This window comes from Equus quagga, chromosome 9 (assembly GCF_021613505.1).
Source record: "Equus quagga isolate Etosha38 chromosome 9, UCLA_HA_Equagga_1.0, whole genome shotgun sequence".
In the NCBI taxonomy this organism is placed as follows: Eukaryota; Metazoa; Chordata; class Mammalia; order Perissodactyla; family Equidae; genus Equus; species Equus quagga.
In genome coordinates this window covers 65,077,466-65,098,898 of record NC_060275.1, presented here as the reverse complement: position 1 = coordinate 65,098,898, position 21,433 = coordinate 65,077,466, and the positions used below count along the sequence as shown (strand labels likewise).

The window sequence follows — 21,433 nt, the reverse complement described above, 5'->3', positions numbered from 1 at the left end:
GCGCCAGGCTGGTGAGGACACAGTGCTTCCCAGGGCGTGAGGAAGAACATGTTCTTTCATTCCCATGTCTCACTCTCTGCTTCTCTGAATCGGTGCCATGTCTGTTTCCAGCTCTTTCTGCCAACTGAGTGCATCACGAAGGACCAGAAGGTTGGAGGAAGCTAGAGGCAGAGACAGGGGACTGTGGTGCTGCTGGAGGCCCCACGGCCCATGGCAGGCGACTGGGGCGCTGGCCTGGAGGCAGCTGTGGCTCTGGCAGGGAAGGGCAGAATCCTGCAGCGCGAGGTCAGAAGACCATGCAGCGCAGAAGGAGGGCTCCGGGGGGAAGCCACTTGCCAAGGGCCAAGCGCTTCTGTGGAGTTTGAGTGGCCGCGTGGGGACAGACCAGGGTAGTTTCTTGTAGGAATGGCAGCGCTTTTCTGTGGTTGCTGATGTTTGGGTAACACCGTTGTTCTCTGCACGTCTGACAATTTTGTGACCTAGTCCCTTTTGTTAAATCCTCCTCTGTTTGAAGTACCCAAAGTGGTTTCTGTTTTCCTGACTGAAGCCAGACTGAAGAGGTGTTTGGTACCAGCAGTTGCCCCAGGAAATGGACTCTCAAAGAGACCACTTTGGGGTTGGTTGGCTTTTTGCTTGGGCTTTGGTGCAGGGTTGACCTACTTGCCGTGGCCAGATGGGGCCTGGGAGTCCACGGTTTGCAGTCACAAAAGAATAACTTCCGTGGCGGCCTGTGGCTGTCGGCTGTGAGCGCGCAGGTGGCTGCTGAGGGGCTTTGCTGGGCTGTGGATGACAACCACGAGCGTGCCGGGTGAGACGGCTGTTTTTGACTCTATTGAGAGTTTACGGAAAGAGAATGGCCGACTCGGACTTTAAACTTAGCCGGGATCGTGGCCAGAGGATGAGAGCTTGTCTATGACAGCCCGAGAAGGGTCTCTTATCCTTTGTAGCCGAAAATGGACCCAGAATCTGGTCCTGTGAGTGGCAGAACAGCAGTGTGAGTTGGATTCACGGCCTTGAAAGATCATTCGGTTTGAGGTCTTCTGGTTCTTGGTTTGATGAGTGATTTTCAGCCACAATCTGGACTTTCAAATTGTGTTCTGAGGCTCTGGGTCTTATTAAGCTTCTGCTCTTGCTGCCTTTCTCTGACGCTGCTCTGCCAGGGGAGGGGGGTAGAAGTGGAAGCACAGGGTCTGGACTCGGCCTCCGATGACACTTACGGGGAGACTCCTTGTTATTGCTGGGGGAGGGCCCCAGACCGTCCTCTGTGGCCTCACCGACACTGTGGGGGGGCGTGTTAGTGCTGGGAGCTGGTGAGAAGCTCGACTTTCCACTGGGCTTGCTCTGGTCCCGCTGCAGTGGGGAGGGAGCCTCTTTATGCCGAGTGGGGGTGGGGTAGAAGTGCAGGCTCCCTGATGCCGCCTGGTTAGTGGCTGGTGGGAACAGAAGTCTTGGCCCCTCGGTGGTCTTCTCAGACTCTGCTCCAGTGGGGGTGTCAAGGCGCCTTGTTCCAGTCTCACAGGGGGAAAGCCTTTGCCGGCGTGGAGGAGAGTGTGGCACCTTCTTCTCTCCTGTGCTGTTTGGCTGGAGTACAGTGGCTGCTGTGGACTGAATATCTGGGCTGCCCCCCAAGTTTCATATGTTGGAGCCCTAACCCCTGCGGCGATGGCTTGGGAGGTGATTAGGTCAGAGGGTGCAGCCCCCCGAATGGCACTGGCGCCTTATAAGAAGAGACACGGGAGAGCTTGCTCTCTCTTGTCACCACGTGAGGACATGGCAAGAAGACCACTGTTTGCAAACCAGGAAAGGGGCCCTCGCCAGAACCCAAGCATACTGGTGCTCTGATCTCGGACTTCCCAGCCTCCGGAAATGTGAGAAATAAATTTCTGTGGTTAAGTGCCCCGGGCCATGGTGTTTTGTTAAAGCAACTTGAACTAAGACTGTGTAGCTGTCTAAACAGCTTCTGTCTTGCTGCCTGCCCCTCTCTCGCTCCTTTGGCTGAGAGACAGGATTTTGTTGGGGCTCTTTCTCGGGGGAGGGTCTGTACCTGCTGGTGTTCTGGGTTGCCAGCTTCTTCAGATCCAAGTCTGGGATCTATGAGGCCAGAAGCAAGCCCGGGAACCCACGGCTGTGTCACTCCTTCGGTCCCGAGGTTCCTGGCTTGTCTGCCTTCTTCTTTCCACCATTCAGAGTTTCTTGTTGTTTTACAGCTAATGTCCAGGGTTTTTAGCTGTGCTTAGTGCAAAGAATGGGAAAAGTGTGTTCACTCTGTCTTCCTCCCTCCATCTGGATGGGTTCTGAGATACATATATAATCACATCTATGATGATAATATATATATACATGATCATCTGTTTGGATCATATGTATATAATAAAAACATAGAGATTTCGGTCAATGATGGCTACTTCTCTCCTTTTTCTCCCTCCCTCTCCTCCTCTGTGTCCAGTTCTCTCCATCTTCAGGACTCATGTACCCCCTCTTCTTCTCCCACAGATTACCCCAGGTGTTCCCTCCTGTTGTCCGCAGCCGCGAAGGGCAAGGACTGACAGGTACTGCCGAGGCTGCTTGGTTGTTTAAGCAATCGGAGTTTATTGATAGAGGGAAACAGAACGAGGAGCAGGGAAGCAAACAACAGATCGGTGCTTACCACATCCACACCACAGTCAGCCGGGAAGTCCCAACAGTTCCTATGCGGGCAGGATGCCGATTGTCCGGGTCTGAGGCAAAGCGTCCTTTCCTCAGTGAGACTCCCAATTGTTCCATGCCTGTGACTCCCTTTTATCCTAAGGTTTCACAGGGTTTTGACTCAGGGTTTCAGACATTTGGATACTTTGAGTCATTTCTTTTTGTTCCCACGGATGGGGTGCTTCTATCTCTTTTGTTCCCACGGATGAGATGTTTCTAAAGTCCTGCAGGTGCCCCTTGGGGTGGCCAGCCCAAACAAGGAACATGACGCAGGACATCATCTTTGTAACTTGTGCCTTAGAGGCAGGGTCGAAGTGGTCATCTTTGGTCCCTAGCCTAGACACATTCCTTCACATAGGGCCCAGGCCCAGGGTCCTTGGAAGGCTGGGAGGTCAATGAACTCTGTACACCTACTGTTCCCTCCTTTGCTTGGCGTGGTCCAGACTTCAAAGAACCCTTTATGGCCCATGGGCTCCTCTGCCAGTGGCCCTGCCTCTCTGTCCTTTCCAGTGAATCTGCACTCGTAGCCTCTGCTCCATCGTTCCTTCATCAAATACTTATTAAGCATCTCATTTCGGGGTACCCCTAAACCTGTGACCAGACACTCAGAGACGACCAGTGTAAGAGCCCCCTTTCCTGCAGCGGAGACATGAAGACAGGCAGGGGAACCCAGATGGCACATGAAAACACACAGGGTGCTCAACCTCCCCAACAACGAGGGACTGGAAACCACTGGGAGATGTCATTTCACCCTCCTCACCCAAGACGGATAAAAAAAGTCTGGCAACAGGAGTTCTGAGGGCATAGAGCAAAGAAATCCTTATGTACTTCTGGTGGGGGAGCAAATCGGGAAGATCACTTTGGAGAATAGCTTGCAATATCTCGAAAAGGTGAAAATGCATGTATTCTAAAATTTAGCAATTCCCCCCTTTGTTTTAAGCCCCACAGAGATGTAGGGTGTATAGACATGCCTTACAGAAAGCGTAGGGTATATGCATCCAGGGAAGCACGTAAGAAGACGGAATCAAGAATGCACCTCGTGGACAAGCACAATGGGGCCCATCCACACAGTGGAATGTCATTCAGCCTTAAGAAGGAGGGAAATTCTGACCATGTTACAACACGGATGAACCCTGAGGACATTATGCTGCTTGAAATAAACCAGTCACAACAGGACAAATACTTCATGAGTACACTTACAACAGGTCCCTGGAGGAGTGACATTCACTGAGACAGAAAGTGGGATGGTGGGCACCAGGGGCTGGGGTGGGGAGTTAGTGTTCAATGAGACAGGGTCTCAATTTTACAAGATGAACGAGTTCTGGAGATGGATGGTGGTGACGTCTGCCCAACAATGTGGTTGTGCTTAATGCCACTGAACTGTACACTTAAAAATAGTTAAGATGGTTAATTTTATGTCATGTGCATTTTGCAATTTAAGAAATTGGAGCAGACCAGCTGGGTGGCGTAGTGGTTAAGTTCGCGTGCTCTACTTTGGCGACCCAGAGTTCCCTGGTGTGGACCTATGAATTGCTCATCAAGCCATGCTGTGGTGGCATCTCATGTACAAAATAGAGAAGGGTTGGTACAGATGTTCGTTCAGGGCCCATCTTCCTCACCAAAAAAAAAAAAAAAAATTGGACAAAAGAATATACATTGCGACACTGCTCATAATTGTGGAAAATTAGAAAACACTTAGCTGTCCATCAGCAGCAAAATGGACAAATGCATCAGGGTAGCTTCCCACAATGGAATACTATATCACTCTGGAAATGAATGAACTACAGCCATGCGTACTGACAGACATAAATCTTGGAAGTAGAATTCTAAGCAAAACCCAGCAGACTGCAGAAGGATGTGTAGAATGATCTTATTTATATAAAATTTAAACACCCATCGGGGCACGATAAATGCCACATTCAGGATAGTGGTTACCTTGGAGGAGGAAGAAAAATGGGACAGAAGAAGCTACAAATGGGGTTTCAACTATAGCTGTGATATCTTACATCTTTTTTTTTTTTTCTTTTTTTTTTAAGATTGGCCCTGAGCTAACATGTTGCCAATCTTCCTCTTTTTTTGTTTTCTTCTTCTTCTCCCCAAAGCCCCCCGGTACACAGTTGCATATTTTAGTTGTGGGTCCTTCTAGTTGTGGCATGTGGGATGCTGCCTCAGCGTGGCTTAATGAGCGGTGCCATGTCCGCGCTCACGATCCGAACCAGTGAAACTCTGGGCCATCAAGGTGGATCGTGAGAGCTTAACCACTCGGCCATAGGCAGCCCTGATACTTTACTTCTTAATGGTGTATTGTATCATAAACTATGAAGTTTTTTCCTTCGGACCTTTATTACTACTTTATTGAAATACGCCTTACGTGCAGTAAAGGGCACGTGTTTAAGTGTAGGATTTGATGAGTTCTGATTTACTCATGGCCTGTGAGACTATCACTGCAATCAAGATGCTGAACATGTTTTGAATGCCTGAGCTCTAAATGCTTCTCCTTCTGTCTCTGTCCCGCTCTGTCTCTCTGTGTCTCTGTTCGTCTCTGTGACTCTCTGTGTCTCTGTCTCTGTGTTTCTGTGTCGGTTTCTTTCTTTCTGTGCCTCTGTGTCTCTGTATCTGTCTCTGTATCCGTCTGTCTGTCTCTCACTCACACTCAATGTGGTTCCTGGTTCCTGTCTTCTATTCTAAGGATGAGTGTGGGAACAAGGGAAATGGATCCACTGTCCTATATCTCTGGATTCTGTCCACAGTGCTTGAGCTTATGTCGTCCTCCTGGGCATCTCCAGGTGAATCTTCTTCAGGACTTTCTGCCTCCTTCATAATCCCCCCACCCCCAAATCAGAGACCAGGTGTTGTCCACTCCCCCTTACCCTCTTGGCCAATTGGTCCCCACTCTCTGCTAATCTGACCTCCTATAATGTCCCTCCCTCCTGTCCCCTCCCTTCCTTCCTAGTACCTAGTACCTAATACCTCCACCAGATTTGCATCCACTCACCCTGGACTGCCCGTCTGTCCCCTCACTGGTCGGCCTAATGTCTCTTCTGACTCCTCCTTCACCCCGACAGTCCCCAGATCAGCCTCTCCTGCCTCTCCCATGCTGGAAACCTGCAGTGGCTCCCCTTCGTTCTGCAGCCGACAGCTCACAGGCACTGAGGCTCACTCGGTGAGTGAGTCCACGCGCAGGACCATCTCTAATTCTCCAGGGGAGCTGCTGTTCCTCCTGTTCTCTAGAGGAAGACTGTGAGGTGCAGGAAGATCAAATTGCTCAGATCTCTTTGGTTCCGAAGCCCACTCTTAGTAAACATTATGACAGAGGAGCTCGCATGGCTTACATATATGGAGACTTTCCTGTCCCATTTATACAGTATGAAGACTAAATAGTCAGGGCTCAGAGAGGCAAAGTCACTTGCCCAGGGTCACACAACAGGTCTGGCTGACTCCAGATCTTCTGCTGTTTCTTTCTGCTTCCACCTTCTACTTCTCTCCCCACGTAAGAGCTGAAGTCAGACACTCATCCCAGGGTGACCCATGCTCCTCTGCCATCTGGATCTGAACCGCCTGCTGGGCAGTAGCCCAGCTGCACCCAGAATGGGATTTGGGGCTTTGAGCGATTGGGGTAAGTCTGCGGCCCCTCAAGAAGGCGCTTTAGCACTCACACCCCATCCCCTGCAGCCCGAGCAGGGTCCCGAGAGCCTTGTTAAGGAACCAGATGCCAAAAAATTGTCTGCCCCAAGTGGAACCACTGCTAGAGGTGCCCTCTGAGGGGAAGAGTGCAACACTCACCATTCCCTTCTTTTTCCTTTTCCTGTAGTTTCATTGAACTCAGGGTGGGGAGAGATCCTTGTCTCTGAGGCACTCATCTTGGCAGAACCTTCCTCAAGGGCCCCAGAAATGGCAGAATTCCCTTGGCACTTCTAGGTCATTGGTGACAAAGCCATGGTGCCCCTCATTGCTCCGAATGCCACCGTGGCTCGCATCTAGACAGGGCCTCCACGCATCCCCCACACAGACTTTTAGAAGTGAAAGCATTTGAGCCAGGTTTCATGCTTACTTATAAATGATGTACATCGACTACAGAGATAATATACAATATTTTATAAACCATCTCCTGCAACTATTCATTTACAAAATCAAGAATGAAACAAATATTATTTAAGTGGCTATGTAATTGTGGTGCTTCATAGTATTCTTAGTTTAAACTTCAAGGTGCAGATCCTGGTCCCGTCACTGTGTCCATACCTGTATGTGTGATAGTCTTCTCGATGTTTTCCAGTTTGTTGTGGGGTAGGCTGACTTCTGTCCCAGCTGTCTCAGTTCTCAGTTGCTGTGTAACAAATAACCTCCAAGGTTAGTGGGCTGAAACAATAACACCATTTATTTTGCTTACAAATTTCCTTTTTTTAATAGGTGGAATCCATTTTCACCCCAGCTTTATAAAATTGTATTTATTTAAGGTGTGCAATGTGATTATTTGGTATATGTATATATTGTGAAATGATTGCCACAATCAAGTTAATTAACACATGCATTACCTCATATAATTACCTTTTTCTTTTTGAGGAAGATTAGCCCTGACCTAACATCTGTTGCCAATCCTCCTCTTTTTGCTGAGGAAGACTGGCCCTGAGCTAACGTCTGTGTCCATCTTCCTCTACTTTATATGTGGGATGCCTGCCACAGCGTGCTTGTCAAGTGGTGCCATGTCTGTACCAGGGATCCGAACCGGGGGACCCTGGGCCACCAAAGTGAAATGTGTACACTTAACCACTGCACCACCAGGCCAGCCCCAATATAATTAACATTTTTTTGTGATGAGAACACTTAAGATCTGCTTTCTTAGCAAATTTCAAGTGTACACTACAGTAGTATTAACTATAGTCACCATATTGTATATTAGATCCTCAGAACTCGTTTATCTGATAACAAACTTTGTACCCTTTGACCAGCATCTTCTCATTCCTCCCACTTCTAATCCTGGCAACTACCATTCTACTCTATTTCTATGAGTTTGACTTTTTCTTTTTTAGATCCCACATATTAGTGACATTATACAGTATTGTCTTCGTCTGGCTTGTAGTACTTAGGATAAAGTCCTCCAAGTTCATCTATATTGTTGGAAATGGCAGAATTTCCATCTTTTTAATGGCTGAGTAATATTCCATTATAAATATATATACAACATTTCTTTATCCATTCATCTGTCGATGACCACTTAATGTTGTTTCCACATCTTGGCTATTGTGAATAATGCTGTACTGAACATGGGAATGCAGATATCTCTTTGAAATACAGGCTAATATCCCTGGTGAATATAGACATAAAAAGCCTCAACAAAATACTAGCAAACTACATTCAGTAGAACATTAAAAGGACCATACACTATAAACAAGTGGGATTAATACCTGAGATACACCGCATTAACAAAACGAGGTATAAAAACCACATGATCATCCTAATCCAGAGAAAGCATCTAATGAGATACAATATCCGTTTATGATAAAGCTCTCAATAAAATGGACATAGAAGGAAAGTATCTCAACATAATAAAGGCCATATATGACAAAGCCACAGCCAACATCATAGTCAATGGAGAAAAACTGAAAGCCATCCCTCTGAGAACAGGAACAAGACAAGCGTGCCCACTCTTGCCACTCTTATTCACCATAGTACTGGAAGTTTTGGCCAGAGCAATTAGGCAAGAAAAAGATATAAAATGTATCCAAATTGGAAAGGAAGAAGTGAAATTCTTGCTGTTTGTTGATGATATGATCCTGTCTATAGAAAATCCTAAAGAATCCACCAGAAAACTATTGGGAATAATCAACAACTACAGCAAAATTGCAGGGTATAAAATCAACTTACAAAATCAGTTGCATTTCTATACATTAATAATGCACTACTAGGAAGAGAAATCAAGAATTCAATCCCACCTACAATTGCAACTGAAAGAAATAACATCTAGGAATAAATGTAACCAAGGAGGTGAAAGACCTATACACTGAAAACTATGAGACATTACTGAAAGAAATCGAAGAATACGTAAAGAAATGGAAAGATATTCCATGCTCAAGGATTGGAAAAATAAGCATTGCTAAAACGTCCTACCTTGTTAAAATACCTACCTACATTGTTAAAATGCTACGACCTGAAGCAGTCTACAGATTCAAGGCAACCCCAGTCAGAATCCCAATGACATTCTTCATGGAAATGGAGCAAAGAATCCTAAAATTCATATGGGGCAACCAAAGACCCCAAATTGCTAAAGAAATCCTGAGAAAAAAGAACAAAGCTGGAGGCACCACAACCCCTGGCTTCAAAATGTACTACAAAGCTGTAGTGATCAAAACAGCATGGTACTGGTACAAAAACAGACACACAGATCAACGGAACGGACTTGAAAGCCCAGAAATAAAACCACACATCTAAGGACAGTTAATCTTTGACAAAGGAGCCAAGAACATGAAATGGAGAAAGGAAAGTCTCTTGAATAAATGGTGTTGGGAAAACTGGACAGCCACATGCAAAAGAATGAAAGTAGACCATTATCTCATGCCATACACAAAAATTAACTCAAAATGGATTAAAGACTTGAATGTAAAACCTGAAACCATAAAAATCCTAGAAGAAAATATAGGTAGTATACTCTTCAATATCAATTTTAGCAGCATCTTTTTGAATATTATGTCTAATCAGGCAAGGGAAACAAAAGAAAAAATAAATAAATGGAAGTACATCAGACTAAAATAGTTCTGAAAGGCAAAGGAAACCAGGAACAAAATGAAAAGACAATCCATCAACTGGGAGAAAATATTTGAAAATCATGTATCTGACAAGGAGTTAATCTCCAAAATATATGAATAACTCACACAGGAGCCAGCCTGGGGCTGTAGTGGTTAGTTTCATGTCCTCTGCTTCAGTGGCCCCCGGGTTCAGATCCCAGGTGTGGACCTACGCACGGCTCAGCAAGTCATGCTGTGGCAGCGCCCACATACAAAATAGAGGAAGATTGGCACAAAAGTTAGCACAGGGACAATCTTCCTCAAGCAAAAAGAGGAAGATTGGGGAAAGGGGTTAGCTATGGGCCAATCTTTCTCACCAAAAGGAAAAAAAAAGAACTCATACAACTCAACAACAAAAAACCAAACTACCTGATCAAAAAGTAGGCAGAGGATCTGAACAGACATTATTCCAAGGAAGATAAACAGATGGCCACCACAAACATGAAAAGATGTTCAACATCACTAATTATCAGGGAAATGCAAATCAAAACTACAGTGAGATACCACATCACACCTGTCAGAATGGCTATAATTAACAAGACGACAATGGATAAGTCTTGGAGAGAATGTGGAGAAAAGGGAACCCTCATATACTGCTGGTGGGAATGTGAACTCGTGCAACCACTATGGAAAACAGTATGGAGCTTTCTCAAGAAATTAAAGATAGAAATACTGTATGATCCCCCTACTGGGTATTTATCCAAAGTAAATGAAATCAATAATACAAGGAGATCTATGCACCTCTATGTTCACTGAAGCATTATTTACAATAGCCAAGACATGGAAGCAACCAAAGTGCCCATCAACTGATGAATAGATAAAGAAGATGTGGCATATATATATATATATATGTATTTTATATATATATATAATGGAATACTACTCAGCCATAAAAAAGGCAAAATGTCCCATTTGCAATGTCATGGAGGGACCTTGAGGGACCTTAAGTGAAATAAGCTAGCTGGAGAAAGACAAACACTGCGTGATTTCACTCATATGTGGAAGATAAACAAACACTTGTATAAAGAAAACAGATTAGTCGTTAATAGAGGGGAAGGGGGTTTGGGGGTGGGTGAAGTGGGTAAAGGGGCACATATGTATAGTGACGGATAAAAACTAGACTATTGGTATTGAGCATGATGCAGTCTATACAGAAACTGATATATAATAAAGTACAAGTGAAAGTATACAATAGTATAAACCAATATGACTTCAATAAAATGATAAAAAAATTAAAAACTCCCACTCAACAACCCCTTTCTTCAACACACACAATACCCCCACACAATGATTGGCACCTGCTATTCAAAATACTTAGGATGACATGTCAACTCAGCCTTCATATGGATAGAAATGGCTTTAATTCTTTTTTTTTTTTAAGATTGGCCCTGAGATCACATCTGTTGCTGGTCTTTTCTTTTTTTCTCGTTCTTCTCTCCAAAGCCCCCCAGGATGTAGCTGGATATTCTAGTTGTAGGTTAATGTGGGACCCCACCTCAGCATGGTTTTATGAGTGGTGCTAGGTCCGCACCCACGATCTGAATGAGAGAAACCCTGGGCCACCAAAGCAGAGTGCTTGAACTCAACCACTTGGCCATGGGGCTGGCCCCAAAATGGCTCTAATTCTTAATCCAAAGATACATTAGATAAACGTCTCTGCAAAGACAAGGAACAGAGATGCATCATTCCATGGAAATCATTAACTGAGTAATCTTAACTCTTGTGCAATTGGGTGATGATAATAGGAGTTTAAAAATGGCAGCATCTAATCTTAGATGGCCCTGATGTTCCATTAAGAATGGGTTTCACCATTTTATATCTCTGCGCGATAATAATGGAGTCAGCAAAAGTAACACATGTGTGGACTGAACAGCTAGGGTCATCTTGAGTGACAGCCTTCCACTTCTGTAAAACCTGAAAATATGACTCAAACAAAGACACAGCTAAGAACCATCAGGGTCAGGGACTCTCTGAGCATCACTGTCAGAGTAACAGCCTCTGGATCCCTTTTCATGCTTGGATTTCAAGGTTTGGATCCCAGATTCATCACTCACTGTGATGAAATGTATAAGAATGGAGTGTAAGGCAGGACACTAAGGCGTGGTCAAAATACCCGGAAGCTGGGGTTCATTTCCCTTGTTGGGTTGGCGTTCTTCAAGTAAAAATTCCTACTGTTTAAGACTGAAAAAAAAACCCCTCCTTTTGTTTAAGTGATTGGGATCACTATGTTTGTTTCCTATAAATCCACAAGATCAGAAGTGAGGCTGGGAGGAGGAATGGAGCTGGTCATAGTACATCTTGCACCACATGGACGGTGAATGAAAGAGGTTTCTACTGTAAGGGAGGGCCCCTGGGACAACCCAACATCCCCCTTGAGCTCATCTCTTTGACCTGAAGCCAGCTCTGTCAAGGACCTTGACCAGAGCCATTCGAACTTCTCGATTCCTTAGGCTATAGATGAGGGGGTTGAGTGTTGGAGTGACAAGACTGTAGAAGAGGGAGACCACGTTGTCCTGCTGTGGGCTGTGGTAAGTGCCTGGCACCATGTACATGAACACGGCTGCCCCATAAAACAGCCCAGCCACAGCGATGTGCGAGCAGCAGGTGGTGAAGGCCTTGTGTCGGGCCTCAGCTGAGTGCATTCGCAGAATAGCCCCCAGCACTTGGCTGTAGGAGGTGGCTATGAGTGACAGGGGCAGCAGCAAGATCAGCACCCCCGAGATGGACAACGCCAAGTCATAAGCTGAGGTGTCAGCACAAGAGAGCTTCAGCAGGGCAGGCAGTTCACAGAAGAAGTGGTCCACAGCGCGTGAGGCACAGTAGGGGAAGTGCAGGATGATGGAAGTCTGGATGCACGCCACAAGCACACCTGACAACCAGGAGGTGCCCATCATGAGCAGGCAGACCTGACGTCTCATGAGTAAGGGATAATGCAGGGGGTGGCACACGGCAACATAGCGGTCATAAGACAGGAAGGATAGCACGACACCCTCAGAGACACCCATCAGCATCAGAAAGAACATCTGAGCTCCACAACCTTGGAAGGAGATGGAACTCTCGCCCTGCAGGAAGTCAACTGCCATCTTGGGGATGGTGACCAGTGGAAAGCCAACATCCAACAGGGAGAGTTGGCTGAGCAGGAAGTACATGGGGGTGTGGATCCTGGAGTCTGTGCAGATCAGGAAGAGCAGGACGGTGTTACCCAGAAGGCCCACGGTGAATATGGTGACCACAAGGGAGAGTAGGACCAGAGGTGGCCCTGAGTGGCTGAAGAGTCCCATTAGAGTGAAGTCCGAGGTCACGGACAGGTTTGATTCCCCCATCTTCCTGAAGGTGTCATTATCTGTACGAAGAACAGGCTATCTGGCAAGGAGTGTCGCTGGAGGTTAGACTCATCTCAAATGCCAACTACAGTTGTTTGATAATGGCTGCCTGGGGTCTCTTGAGAAGGATGATGAGCACATTCAGGTTCAGTGGGAAAAAATACCATGATTGGTTCCTTATGTCTGCTCTGGTCAGGAGATGAGGAACAACAAAAGGATATCTTCTTTTACCATTTATGAATAAAAGACATGTTTTCACCCTTCAGGCAAACACTACCCACCAACACTTTCAGTTACACCCTCTGTCCCCAAGCTAGACAGTGCAAGTCAGCCCCAGTGGAATATTCAACTACATCCCATCCTAGAGGCCATGAGGCAAAGCAGAAGTGGGATTATGCAGAGAGTAGAAGATGAAGTTGGAGAATTGCAAGGATGATAGGGGATGATGAGGCTGGATCAAAAATTAAGTCCAAAGCCATGAGGAAATTCTTGTTTCCAAATTCTGGAATGAGAGAAGGGAAGGGATAATGTCTGATGAGAGTCAGAGGTGGGATGACATTTAGGATGTGGACCCAAGGCATCTATACCATAAAGGGACACATGAGGTTGGAAACAAATGGTCGGGGGTGGTGGGGGTCAAGTTGTCCAGAATATCAGATGGCTTTTTGAGGCTTGATTCCACAGGGTGGGAGTGGAGAACATTTTGCTTAGCATGTATTAAGTATTCAACAAAAATCTGCAGAACGAATGCAGTGAACAAGGAAGATGTCTGAGGGATTGGGGGGACTGCCTCCACCTAACTAAAAATACTGATACTTGACCTTCTTAGCTTCAACATGACCTCCAGGGAAACTCAAACTGCCCTGGAATACTATTCACACACATCACCTCCAACACTGAGAACTTCTGGGCCAAAGTGGCATCTGTCACCATCATCAGTGGGAAAGTACAGAGAAGTGTGTAGAGAACTGTAGAGGAGCCAGCCTTTTGAGACCAGGAGGGTTCGACCTTGGAAAGATCCAGAAGAGGTCTGCTTTATCAGATGTGCAAAGGGAGTGGGCTACTTCGAGACCAAGATGGGTCAGTGCTGAGTGGGTGTCTACTCAAGACCCTCTGGTGCCCAAATCATTGATGACACTTACCCTGCATGTCTTTCAGCTTCTCTGACTTGATTCCCTCTAATCATGAAACGTGACCAAGAGTTTTCCCCTTGCCTAACTGATGACTGCTGGTTTCTATCTGTCTCTCTTTGTATTGCCTGTGCCAGTGTCACACTAAAACTGACATTGAAGGCCTTCTTAAATGACTGCCGATCCAGATTTCCCATCACATCAAGGTCCTTCACTATGCTGTCCACAACTATTCATTTAATTCATTCTTTCATTCAATGAAAATTGAGTTTCTTCTAAGTGCCAGTCACTGAAGGAGGCATAAGCGACATAGTGGTTAAAATAATGGACAAAATCCCTGCTCTCATGAGAGTTATAAGAAACAAGGAAACAAATAAACCATATAGTTTTTACTAGAAATAAATATGAAGAAACAAGCAGGGAGATCCTATAGGAAGTCACTAGAGCAACCATCTTTGGATGAAGTGCTTGAGGGAGGCCTCTCTGCACCGGTGAGAGCTGCTCTCAAAATCAAACTGTTATAAGAAGGAGAGGGAAGCCGTAACTATCTCATTCGACCTGTGGGTGGAATTCAGACAGGCCGATTATGGTTCTGGCTGACATGGAATTCTTTAAGAGTGAAATCTACCCCAAATGGAATGAGAGCTTCATGAGGTAGTGTCAGTTGTATTCAATCAATGATGTGTGGGGTGGAAATAGAAAGACCTCTTAGAGCTGCCCTCAAAGAACTTAGAGTTTGGTTGGGGTGCAAGTAGATAAGCAAATCACTTTATGACAGCATGAAAAGGGATGCAACAAAGACATGTGTATTGAGCTGGGTGTTCCCATGGGGTCTAGTGCCCAAGTCTGCCTGCAAAGGTGGGAGGGTCAGAAAATGATTTGCAGGAGAGGAGACATTTGAGCTGAGTGTTGAAAGTCAGCTAGGGTCATTTTCTAGGTAGATAGAGAAATAAGGTCATTCCAAGGAGAAGCAATATGGTGAGTGTGGATTGTTTGGCATATAGTTAAGAGAATACACTCTGGGCTTAGAGCAAGATTTGAATGCCAACTCAACTGCATCCTAGCTTCGTGACTTCAGGTACATTATTCAATCTTTCTGGGACTCAGTTTCCCAACCTGTCTATGGGGATAAATAACACTTTCCGTATAGGAGTAGCTATGAGCATTAAATGAGATAATGAATTCAAGAGCTTAGCACGACGACAACCATATGGTAATTTCTTGATTTAAGGTCACAACTATTATTCTTACGGTAGAGGAAGGGTAAACATCAAAAACATGGGCTGGGTGACTTCTAAAATCCCTTCCTATGGTAGGATAATGATGCCTGCTGCTCAGTTCAGTGTCTGCAGGTAGTAAGAGTATTCATTACATATTGGCTCTTTTTCTTCATGTTATTTCACATAACTCTTGTCTGGTTGCATGGCAAAAATCAGTCAATTCAAGTCCATTCTGTCATGCTCTTCTGAAATGGCAGTTCCTCTGTTTTCACTCTAATGAGGTGGGTCTCAACCAGAGGTAACTGCCTTCTCCCTGCCCAGGGGACACTGGCAATGTCTGGAGACATTTTTGCTTGTCACAACTGGGGGCGTTCCTGGCATCTAGTTGGTCGAAGCCAGGGATGCTGCTAAACACCCTACAATGCACAAACGGCCCCACCTCAAAGAATTATCTGGCCCCAAATTTCAATGGTTCCAAGATTGAGAAACCCTTCAACTGAAATCCATCGGCCCTTCTCTGACCCTGAATGGAGCCTCTAGGATGTTGCTTGAGTCCACTGACTTGGTCTGTCAGCAGAGATGAGCTTCGTCTCCCATGCATCCCTGGAAATCAATCTGTGAATTTGGATTTTCAGATGCATTTTAAAGGAGATATTCATATAACTAGTGCCAACTTAAATCCCTGGAGAATTGCATTGTTTCCACGTCTCTCTACAGAGAAGGGTTTGTTTTTTAATCATTGTCTTTGGGGCCAACTCATAGTAAAACAGTCCCTCTGGATCTTGTCAAAAGATTTTCACATGCACAGTGTACTTGGTTCTTTCTATTCACCCATATCTCACCCCTTGTAAGGGGAAGAAAGGGAAGCTTATTCTTATTAAGCATTCACTATGTATGGGGCACCGTGCTAGGGTCAGAGAGCGACTGATGGGTTTTGTTGAAGGGTTTCTCGACCTTGGCCCTATGGGCATCTCGGGCTAGATAATTTGGAGTATTTCACAGGCACGTTGTTTTCACTTGGTCCTTATCCGTAGGTGTTGGTATTATCTGCCTTGGATGGAGAAGGAACTGAGTTTAAAGCAGTGCAGCAGCTGACTGTCCTGTGCTGCCCCCAACTGCGCGTCCACTGCAGCCTCAGAGTGTGGCCTGATTGGCAAGAGGGTCTTTGCGGATGTACTTAGTTAAGGATCTGGAGATGAAATCATCCTGGATTTAGGGTGTGCCCTAAATCCAATGACCAGTGACCTTATAAGCAGAGGAGGGGACACGCAGAGATGCTGAGAAGATGCCGTGTGAAGACGGAGGCAGAGATTGAAGTGACTCAGCTACATGCCAAGGGGCACAGGATTGCCGGAAGCCACTAGAATCCAGGAGAGAGGCCTGGGACAGATTCCCCCTCAGAGCCCCTAGAAGGAATCCATGCTGCCAACCCCTCGATTTTGGATTTCTGGCCTCCAGAACTGCGAGAGAATAAATCTCTGTTGTCTGAGACCATCCAGTTGGTGGTACTCTGTTTCAGCAGCCATAGGAAAATAATATATCAACCCAAGATCACGCAGTAAACAAGAGGTGGAATCAATTTAAAACCACAGCTAGTGTAACTCCAGAATCCTTGCTTTTCTCTTCACATCTTACTTTCCAACAAAGAACAATGGATTGTTCATGTCCTGCTTCCCTAAGGAAACCGTTGGCTCTTCTGCCCCAATCGTGGTGTGTTTATCTCCTCTGTCTGATGACTGTCTTACTGCCTGGCCTGGGGCAGAAACCACCTCACCAGCCACGGGTCCCGGGTCCCCTTGGATGTTCTTGCCCTGGCACACCCACAGTCACTCACCTGGCTCTGTTACGCTGGTCCTTTCAGCTGATTGGTCAACAGCCCCCCAGTCTCCACCTCGAGAAGATACCATGCAGCTCGACTCTGGTTTACCTTCAAGAACTGTCGATTGGTCTGGAACACAAAGTGAACTCAATGTCACTGGCCCAGGACCTTCAGATCTTCCACCACTGCAGACTATATGGTATCTCCCCAATGCCTTAGCCGTTGAAGGCCCCCTTCCTTCCATTGGGCAGTCAGCACTGCGTTTCCCTGACCTCCTCTTCCCTTCTAGAATTACCAGGTGGTCCCCTTTCTACTGATGCATCCACAGAGCAGCACATCCACCTCACTGGCTTTTGCAATCTCCTGCAAGCAGCTTCTCCAATAGGATTGGATCCCTATGTCATGGTTGGCCTTGGGCTTCACAAACATTCTTCCTCCTGGACATTTTAGGAAAAAGGCAGTTCCCTCCACTAAGCCCACCTTCCCCAGTCAGGCGAGCAGGGCTGGACACAGATAAGGCTTGGCTTCAGGTGGGTTATCGCCTTGTCTTAAATCACCTCCCTCACACCTTAGGATGAAGAGTCTCTACAACCCGTTTTTTGACTTTTAAGACTCCTCCTCTTCATATTCTCCTGTTGCTGCTTGTATTTCAGATCTGATGCCCTTTGCTGAAAATGAGAGATGAGAGAAGAGGCATTGGGGTTAGCCGACTCCCTGTAGCCAATAAAACCTTTCTAGCATCTCCTACCTGTGATGGACCATGGACGAGTCCTTCCTCCATCAGGCAGAGGAGATCCAGGCCCAGTGAAAATGTTCTGATTTCTTCTAAATTCAGAAGAAAAGAGATGACTCTATGCAACCTGGAGTATGTGTCATTATACCAGAAACAAGCTATGAAATATATTTAAAAAATATATATATGTACATATAGTTTATAGAAGAAAGAGCCATAGAGGCAAAAGTTCCTCTGGTCCATCCAAGTTACCCTGCAATTCTGCCTTTTCGTCTCTTTGCTAGTTTGCTAATCAAATAATGAGTCCTTGAGACCCAGTTCTCAGAGTTTTGCTCTTTTATTGTCTATTCTGCCCTCACTCGCAACCACAGAGCACCAAGTGCATAGCAAGGGCTCCATAAGCATCTTCTGTACGAAGAAAATCTGAAAGAGAAATGCTTAGTGTGATGACATGTCTAAGGTGACAGCGTGATTGACTGGCCGAGCTGGGAGTCAAACCCACCCTGACTGATTCCTAATCATGTGTGTTCTCTATTCTGCCAAGTGAATGGAGGGTTGGCTCCTTCTGCTCTGGCTCTCCAGGCTAGTCTGATTTGATCTCTGAAAACTGCTTCAGAGCATCAGATATCTAATCTGCCCCTGGAAGGAGAGCCGAAGGTGTGTCTGGGCTGTGCCAGGGAGCAGGTCCTAAGTCCAATCTCTCAGCGATGGCCACAGCTCCAGGTCTTCCTAGCTCAGCAGCTGCTATGGAAGTTCAAGCATGGACTTTAAAGTAGATGACATCCCCTGAGGGTCTGGCACGCTCAGGCTTGTGCGGGGCTGACCGACTGAGATAAAAGTAATGGTCAGATGCCCACCTCAGAGCTGGGGGAGATTAAGAGGCAAACACAATCTGTCTTTCCCTCCAAATGCCTTCATAGACTCAAACTCCACAGGATCATGAAAATGAATATAAAATCACCAACTCCGGGGGCTCTTTCTTGCCTTCAGTATCTCCTCTCTAATCATGCCTAGACCCCAGAAAGCCCCACCAGCAGGGGGTTCCAGACTCTCACCCCTACTTGTTCGGGTCTGAGAGACTCCCTCGTGGCCTTTACACACACTTCCATTCTCCTCCTCCTGGGACGCCTTCTCAGTAAAACCTCCCTGGAATCCAGCATCTTTGCCTAATGAATCTTGCTTGGCCTTTGGGATGACTGACAAAACTGTGTGAGGATAGAGGCTCTGGGGGACGGGGTTGCATCAGAAAGTCCCTTTTTGTCAGAGGGGAAATTAACAGCCATGGGAGCTAGAGCCCCGGGGACTGGAGTTATCCCTGGAGGAGTGTAGGATCTTATTCCAGGAAGGTGGAAAGTGCTGTGACCGGTGACTGAACTTTCCAGAGATTCCAAATCCAAACTGTTGTGTCAGGCAATTCAAGTCTTTATTTGTCCTCCTTTGGGAGAAGAGGGTGTGAGAATCTTGTTTTTCTTAGCATCGACACATATGTACACACACAAAATAACCTTTCTGATCTTCAGAGAATCTCTTATGAATGAAATAATGAAGCTGTGATGTTGGAAGGACTTCCAGGAAGTAGCCCAGCTTTCTTATTCCGCCTATTCTAGAGTAATTCTCTTCTCAAATCCATATTCTCTGAGAGTATTCACAGAACTCACAGACACAAGGGAAATCAGTAAACACTGGAGGTCTCGGTTTCCATGGGGACCTTGGCAACGTTGCTGAAGAAATGGGAAAGGGCTTAGTGTGTGTGCAGTGATGCCTCGACCAAAATCAGGTGATGAAGCAGAGAGTACACAGGAGTAATGAACCAAGACACAAAACTAGCTGGGTCCAGAACTGTAAGCTCATGACATCATAAATGCAGCCAAGACCAACGGCTACACATGAATCATAGTCAAGGAGTCAGTTGCTCATCCCACTAAAACCATGGCAAAGGATATCCAGGTGAGGCAATCTGTAAGAGTGATTGCTTTGTACCCTTCTGGATGTTCTCTGGCATTTTGGGGACCCTTGTGGAGTTAAAATGTCAGCAAAGGAGAAGTTGGAGGAGGGCCTACCCCATGGCTGAGTGGTTAAGGTCAAACCCTCTGCTTCAGCAGCCCAGGGCTCATGGGTTCAGATTCTGGGCGTGGATGTACACACCACTCATCAGCCATGCTGTGGCGGCACCCCACATAGAACTAGAAGGACTCACAACTAGGATGTACAACTATGTGCTGGGCTGTGGGGGGAAAACAATGGTTAGGATGGCAAACACAAAAAACAGAAGTTGTAGGGGCCGGCCCCGTGGCCGAGTGGTTGGGTTCACGCGCTCCGCTGCAGGCAGCCCAGTGTCTCGTTGGTTCCAATCCTGGGCTCGGACATGGCACTGCTCGTCAGACCACGCTGAGGCAGTGTCCCACATGCCACAACTAGAAGAACCCACAACGAAGAATAAACAACTATGTACCGGGGGGCTTTGGGGAGAAAAAGGAAATAATAAAATCTTTAAAAAAAAAAACAAAAAAAAACAGAAGTTGGAAAAGACCAAGCCCAAGGGAGCATGGAGGTGGGAGTCAGAGAGGATAATAAGGGAGTACTCAACCACAAAGACCAAGTTCAGCCCAAAGAGAAGCTCCTGATCCTTTGGCTCTTCCGGGAACCCCAGGAGTAACTCCTTAGTAGTTATTTGTTTTTATGGTTCCGTGAACCTGCCCATGCCTCATGGGAGAGACCACCAGGTCAGGGAATGAGACAGAGAGAGTCATTTATCCAGCAAGGCCATTTTCCAAAATGAAAGTGAAATAAATACATTCCACAATTAAATCTGGGACAATTTTTTTAGCAGAGGCCTTTTACAAGAAACTCTAAGGGAAGTTCTTCAAGCTGAAAGCAACTGACCCCAGATGGTAACGTAGATCTGTTACCGAAACCAAAGCGGACTCTCTCCTGGTGAGTTAAATCAGACTCTCCACCAGAGCGAGCTGTCTCAAAAGGGAAGCACACAGGAAACAGCAAATGGGAGAGCAGGAAGAGTCGTGTCCAGAGTCACAGCATCCCCAAACAGAGGGAAGCAGGGACTTTCATTTTGGACGGGAAAGGAATATTCAAAAGGGAGAGGTGGGTGTTCGCTTGTGCAAGCTCAGTGACAAACACGCTGCCACATACATTACAGGTTACAGCAAGAAGGCCTAAGCTCCTCTTGGAGAAATCCCAGCATTAAAAATAAGGAAAAGGTCATAGGTGAAACTCTTGTGGTGAGGCTCGGCCTCGGTCTGTGGTTGGTGATTGCATCTTCTTAACATAACAAAAGGGAAAAAAACAATTTGGAAAAATAGTTAAATGCTTCCAAACCCACCCTTGAGTTCCATGGGGCAATTAGTTGGCAACAAATCCACTGTAAAAAAAAAAAAAATGAAAAGAAGTAAATATACACAAGCTAATTGTATAACTATAAAAGAGTATACAGTCATGTGTCCCTTAAAGATGGGGTACATTTTGAGAAATGCATAATTACGTGATTTTGTCATTGTGCAAACATCACAGAGGGTGCTTTCACAAACCTAGATGGTATAGCCTACTACACACCTAGGCTCCATGGGCTAGCCTATTGCTCCCAGGCTACAGACCTGTACAGCATGTTACTGTCATGAATACTGTAGGCAATTGTAACTCAGTGGTAAGTATTTGTGCATCTAAACATAGAAAAGGTACAGTAAAAATATGGTATAAAAGATAAAAATGGTACACCTCTATAGGACA

General features: G+C 46.0%; 2 protein-coding genes across 2 annotated transcripts in view; both read right to left on the bottom strand.

Moving 5' to 3' along the window:
- Window positions 1–11,842: 11,842 nt before the first annotated feature.
- On the bottom strand, window positions 11,843–12,787 carry LOC124244632 (olfactory receptor 2Z1-like). Its single transcript, XM_046671240.1, has one exon. The coding sequence runs from the start codon at window positions 12,785–12,787 to the stop codon at window positions 11,843–11,845; it is 945 nt and encodes a 314-aa protein (XP_046527196.1).
- Window positions 12,788–16,980: 4,193 nt separating this feature from the next.
- Window positions 16,981–21,433, bottom strand: part of LOC124244585 (cytochrome P450 4F6-like) — a 43,921-nt gene continuing 39,468 nt past the window's right edge. The window contains exon 14 of the mRNA XM_046671196.1: window positions 16,981–17,085. Coding sequence (XP_046527152.1) covers window positions 16,981–17,085 — 105 coding nt within the window. The remainder of the gene's footprint in view (window positions 17,086–21,433) is intronic.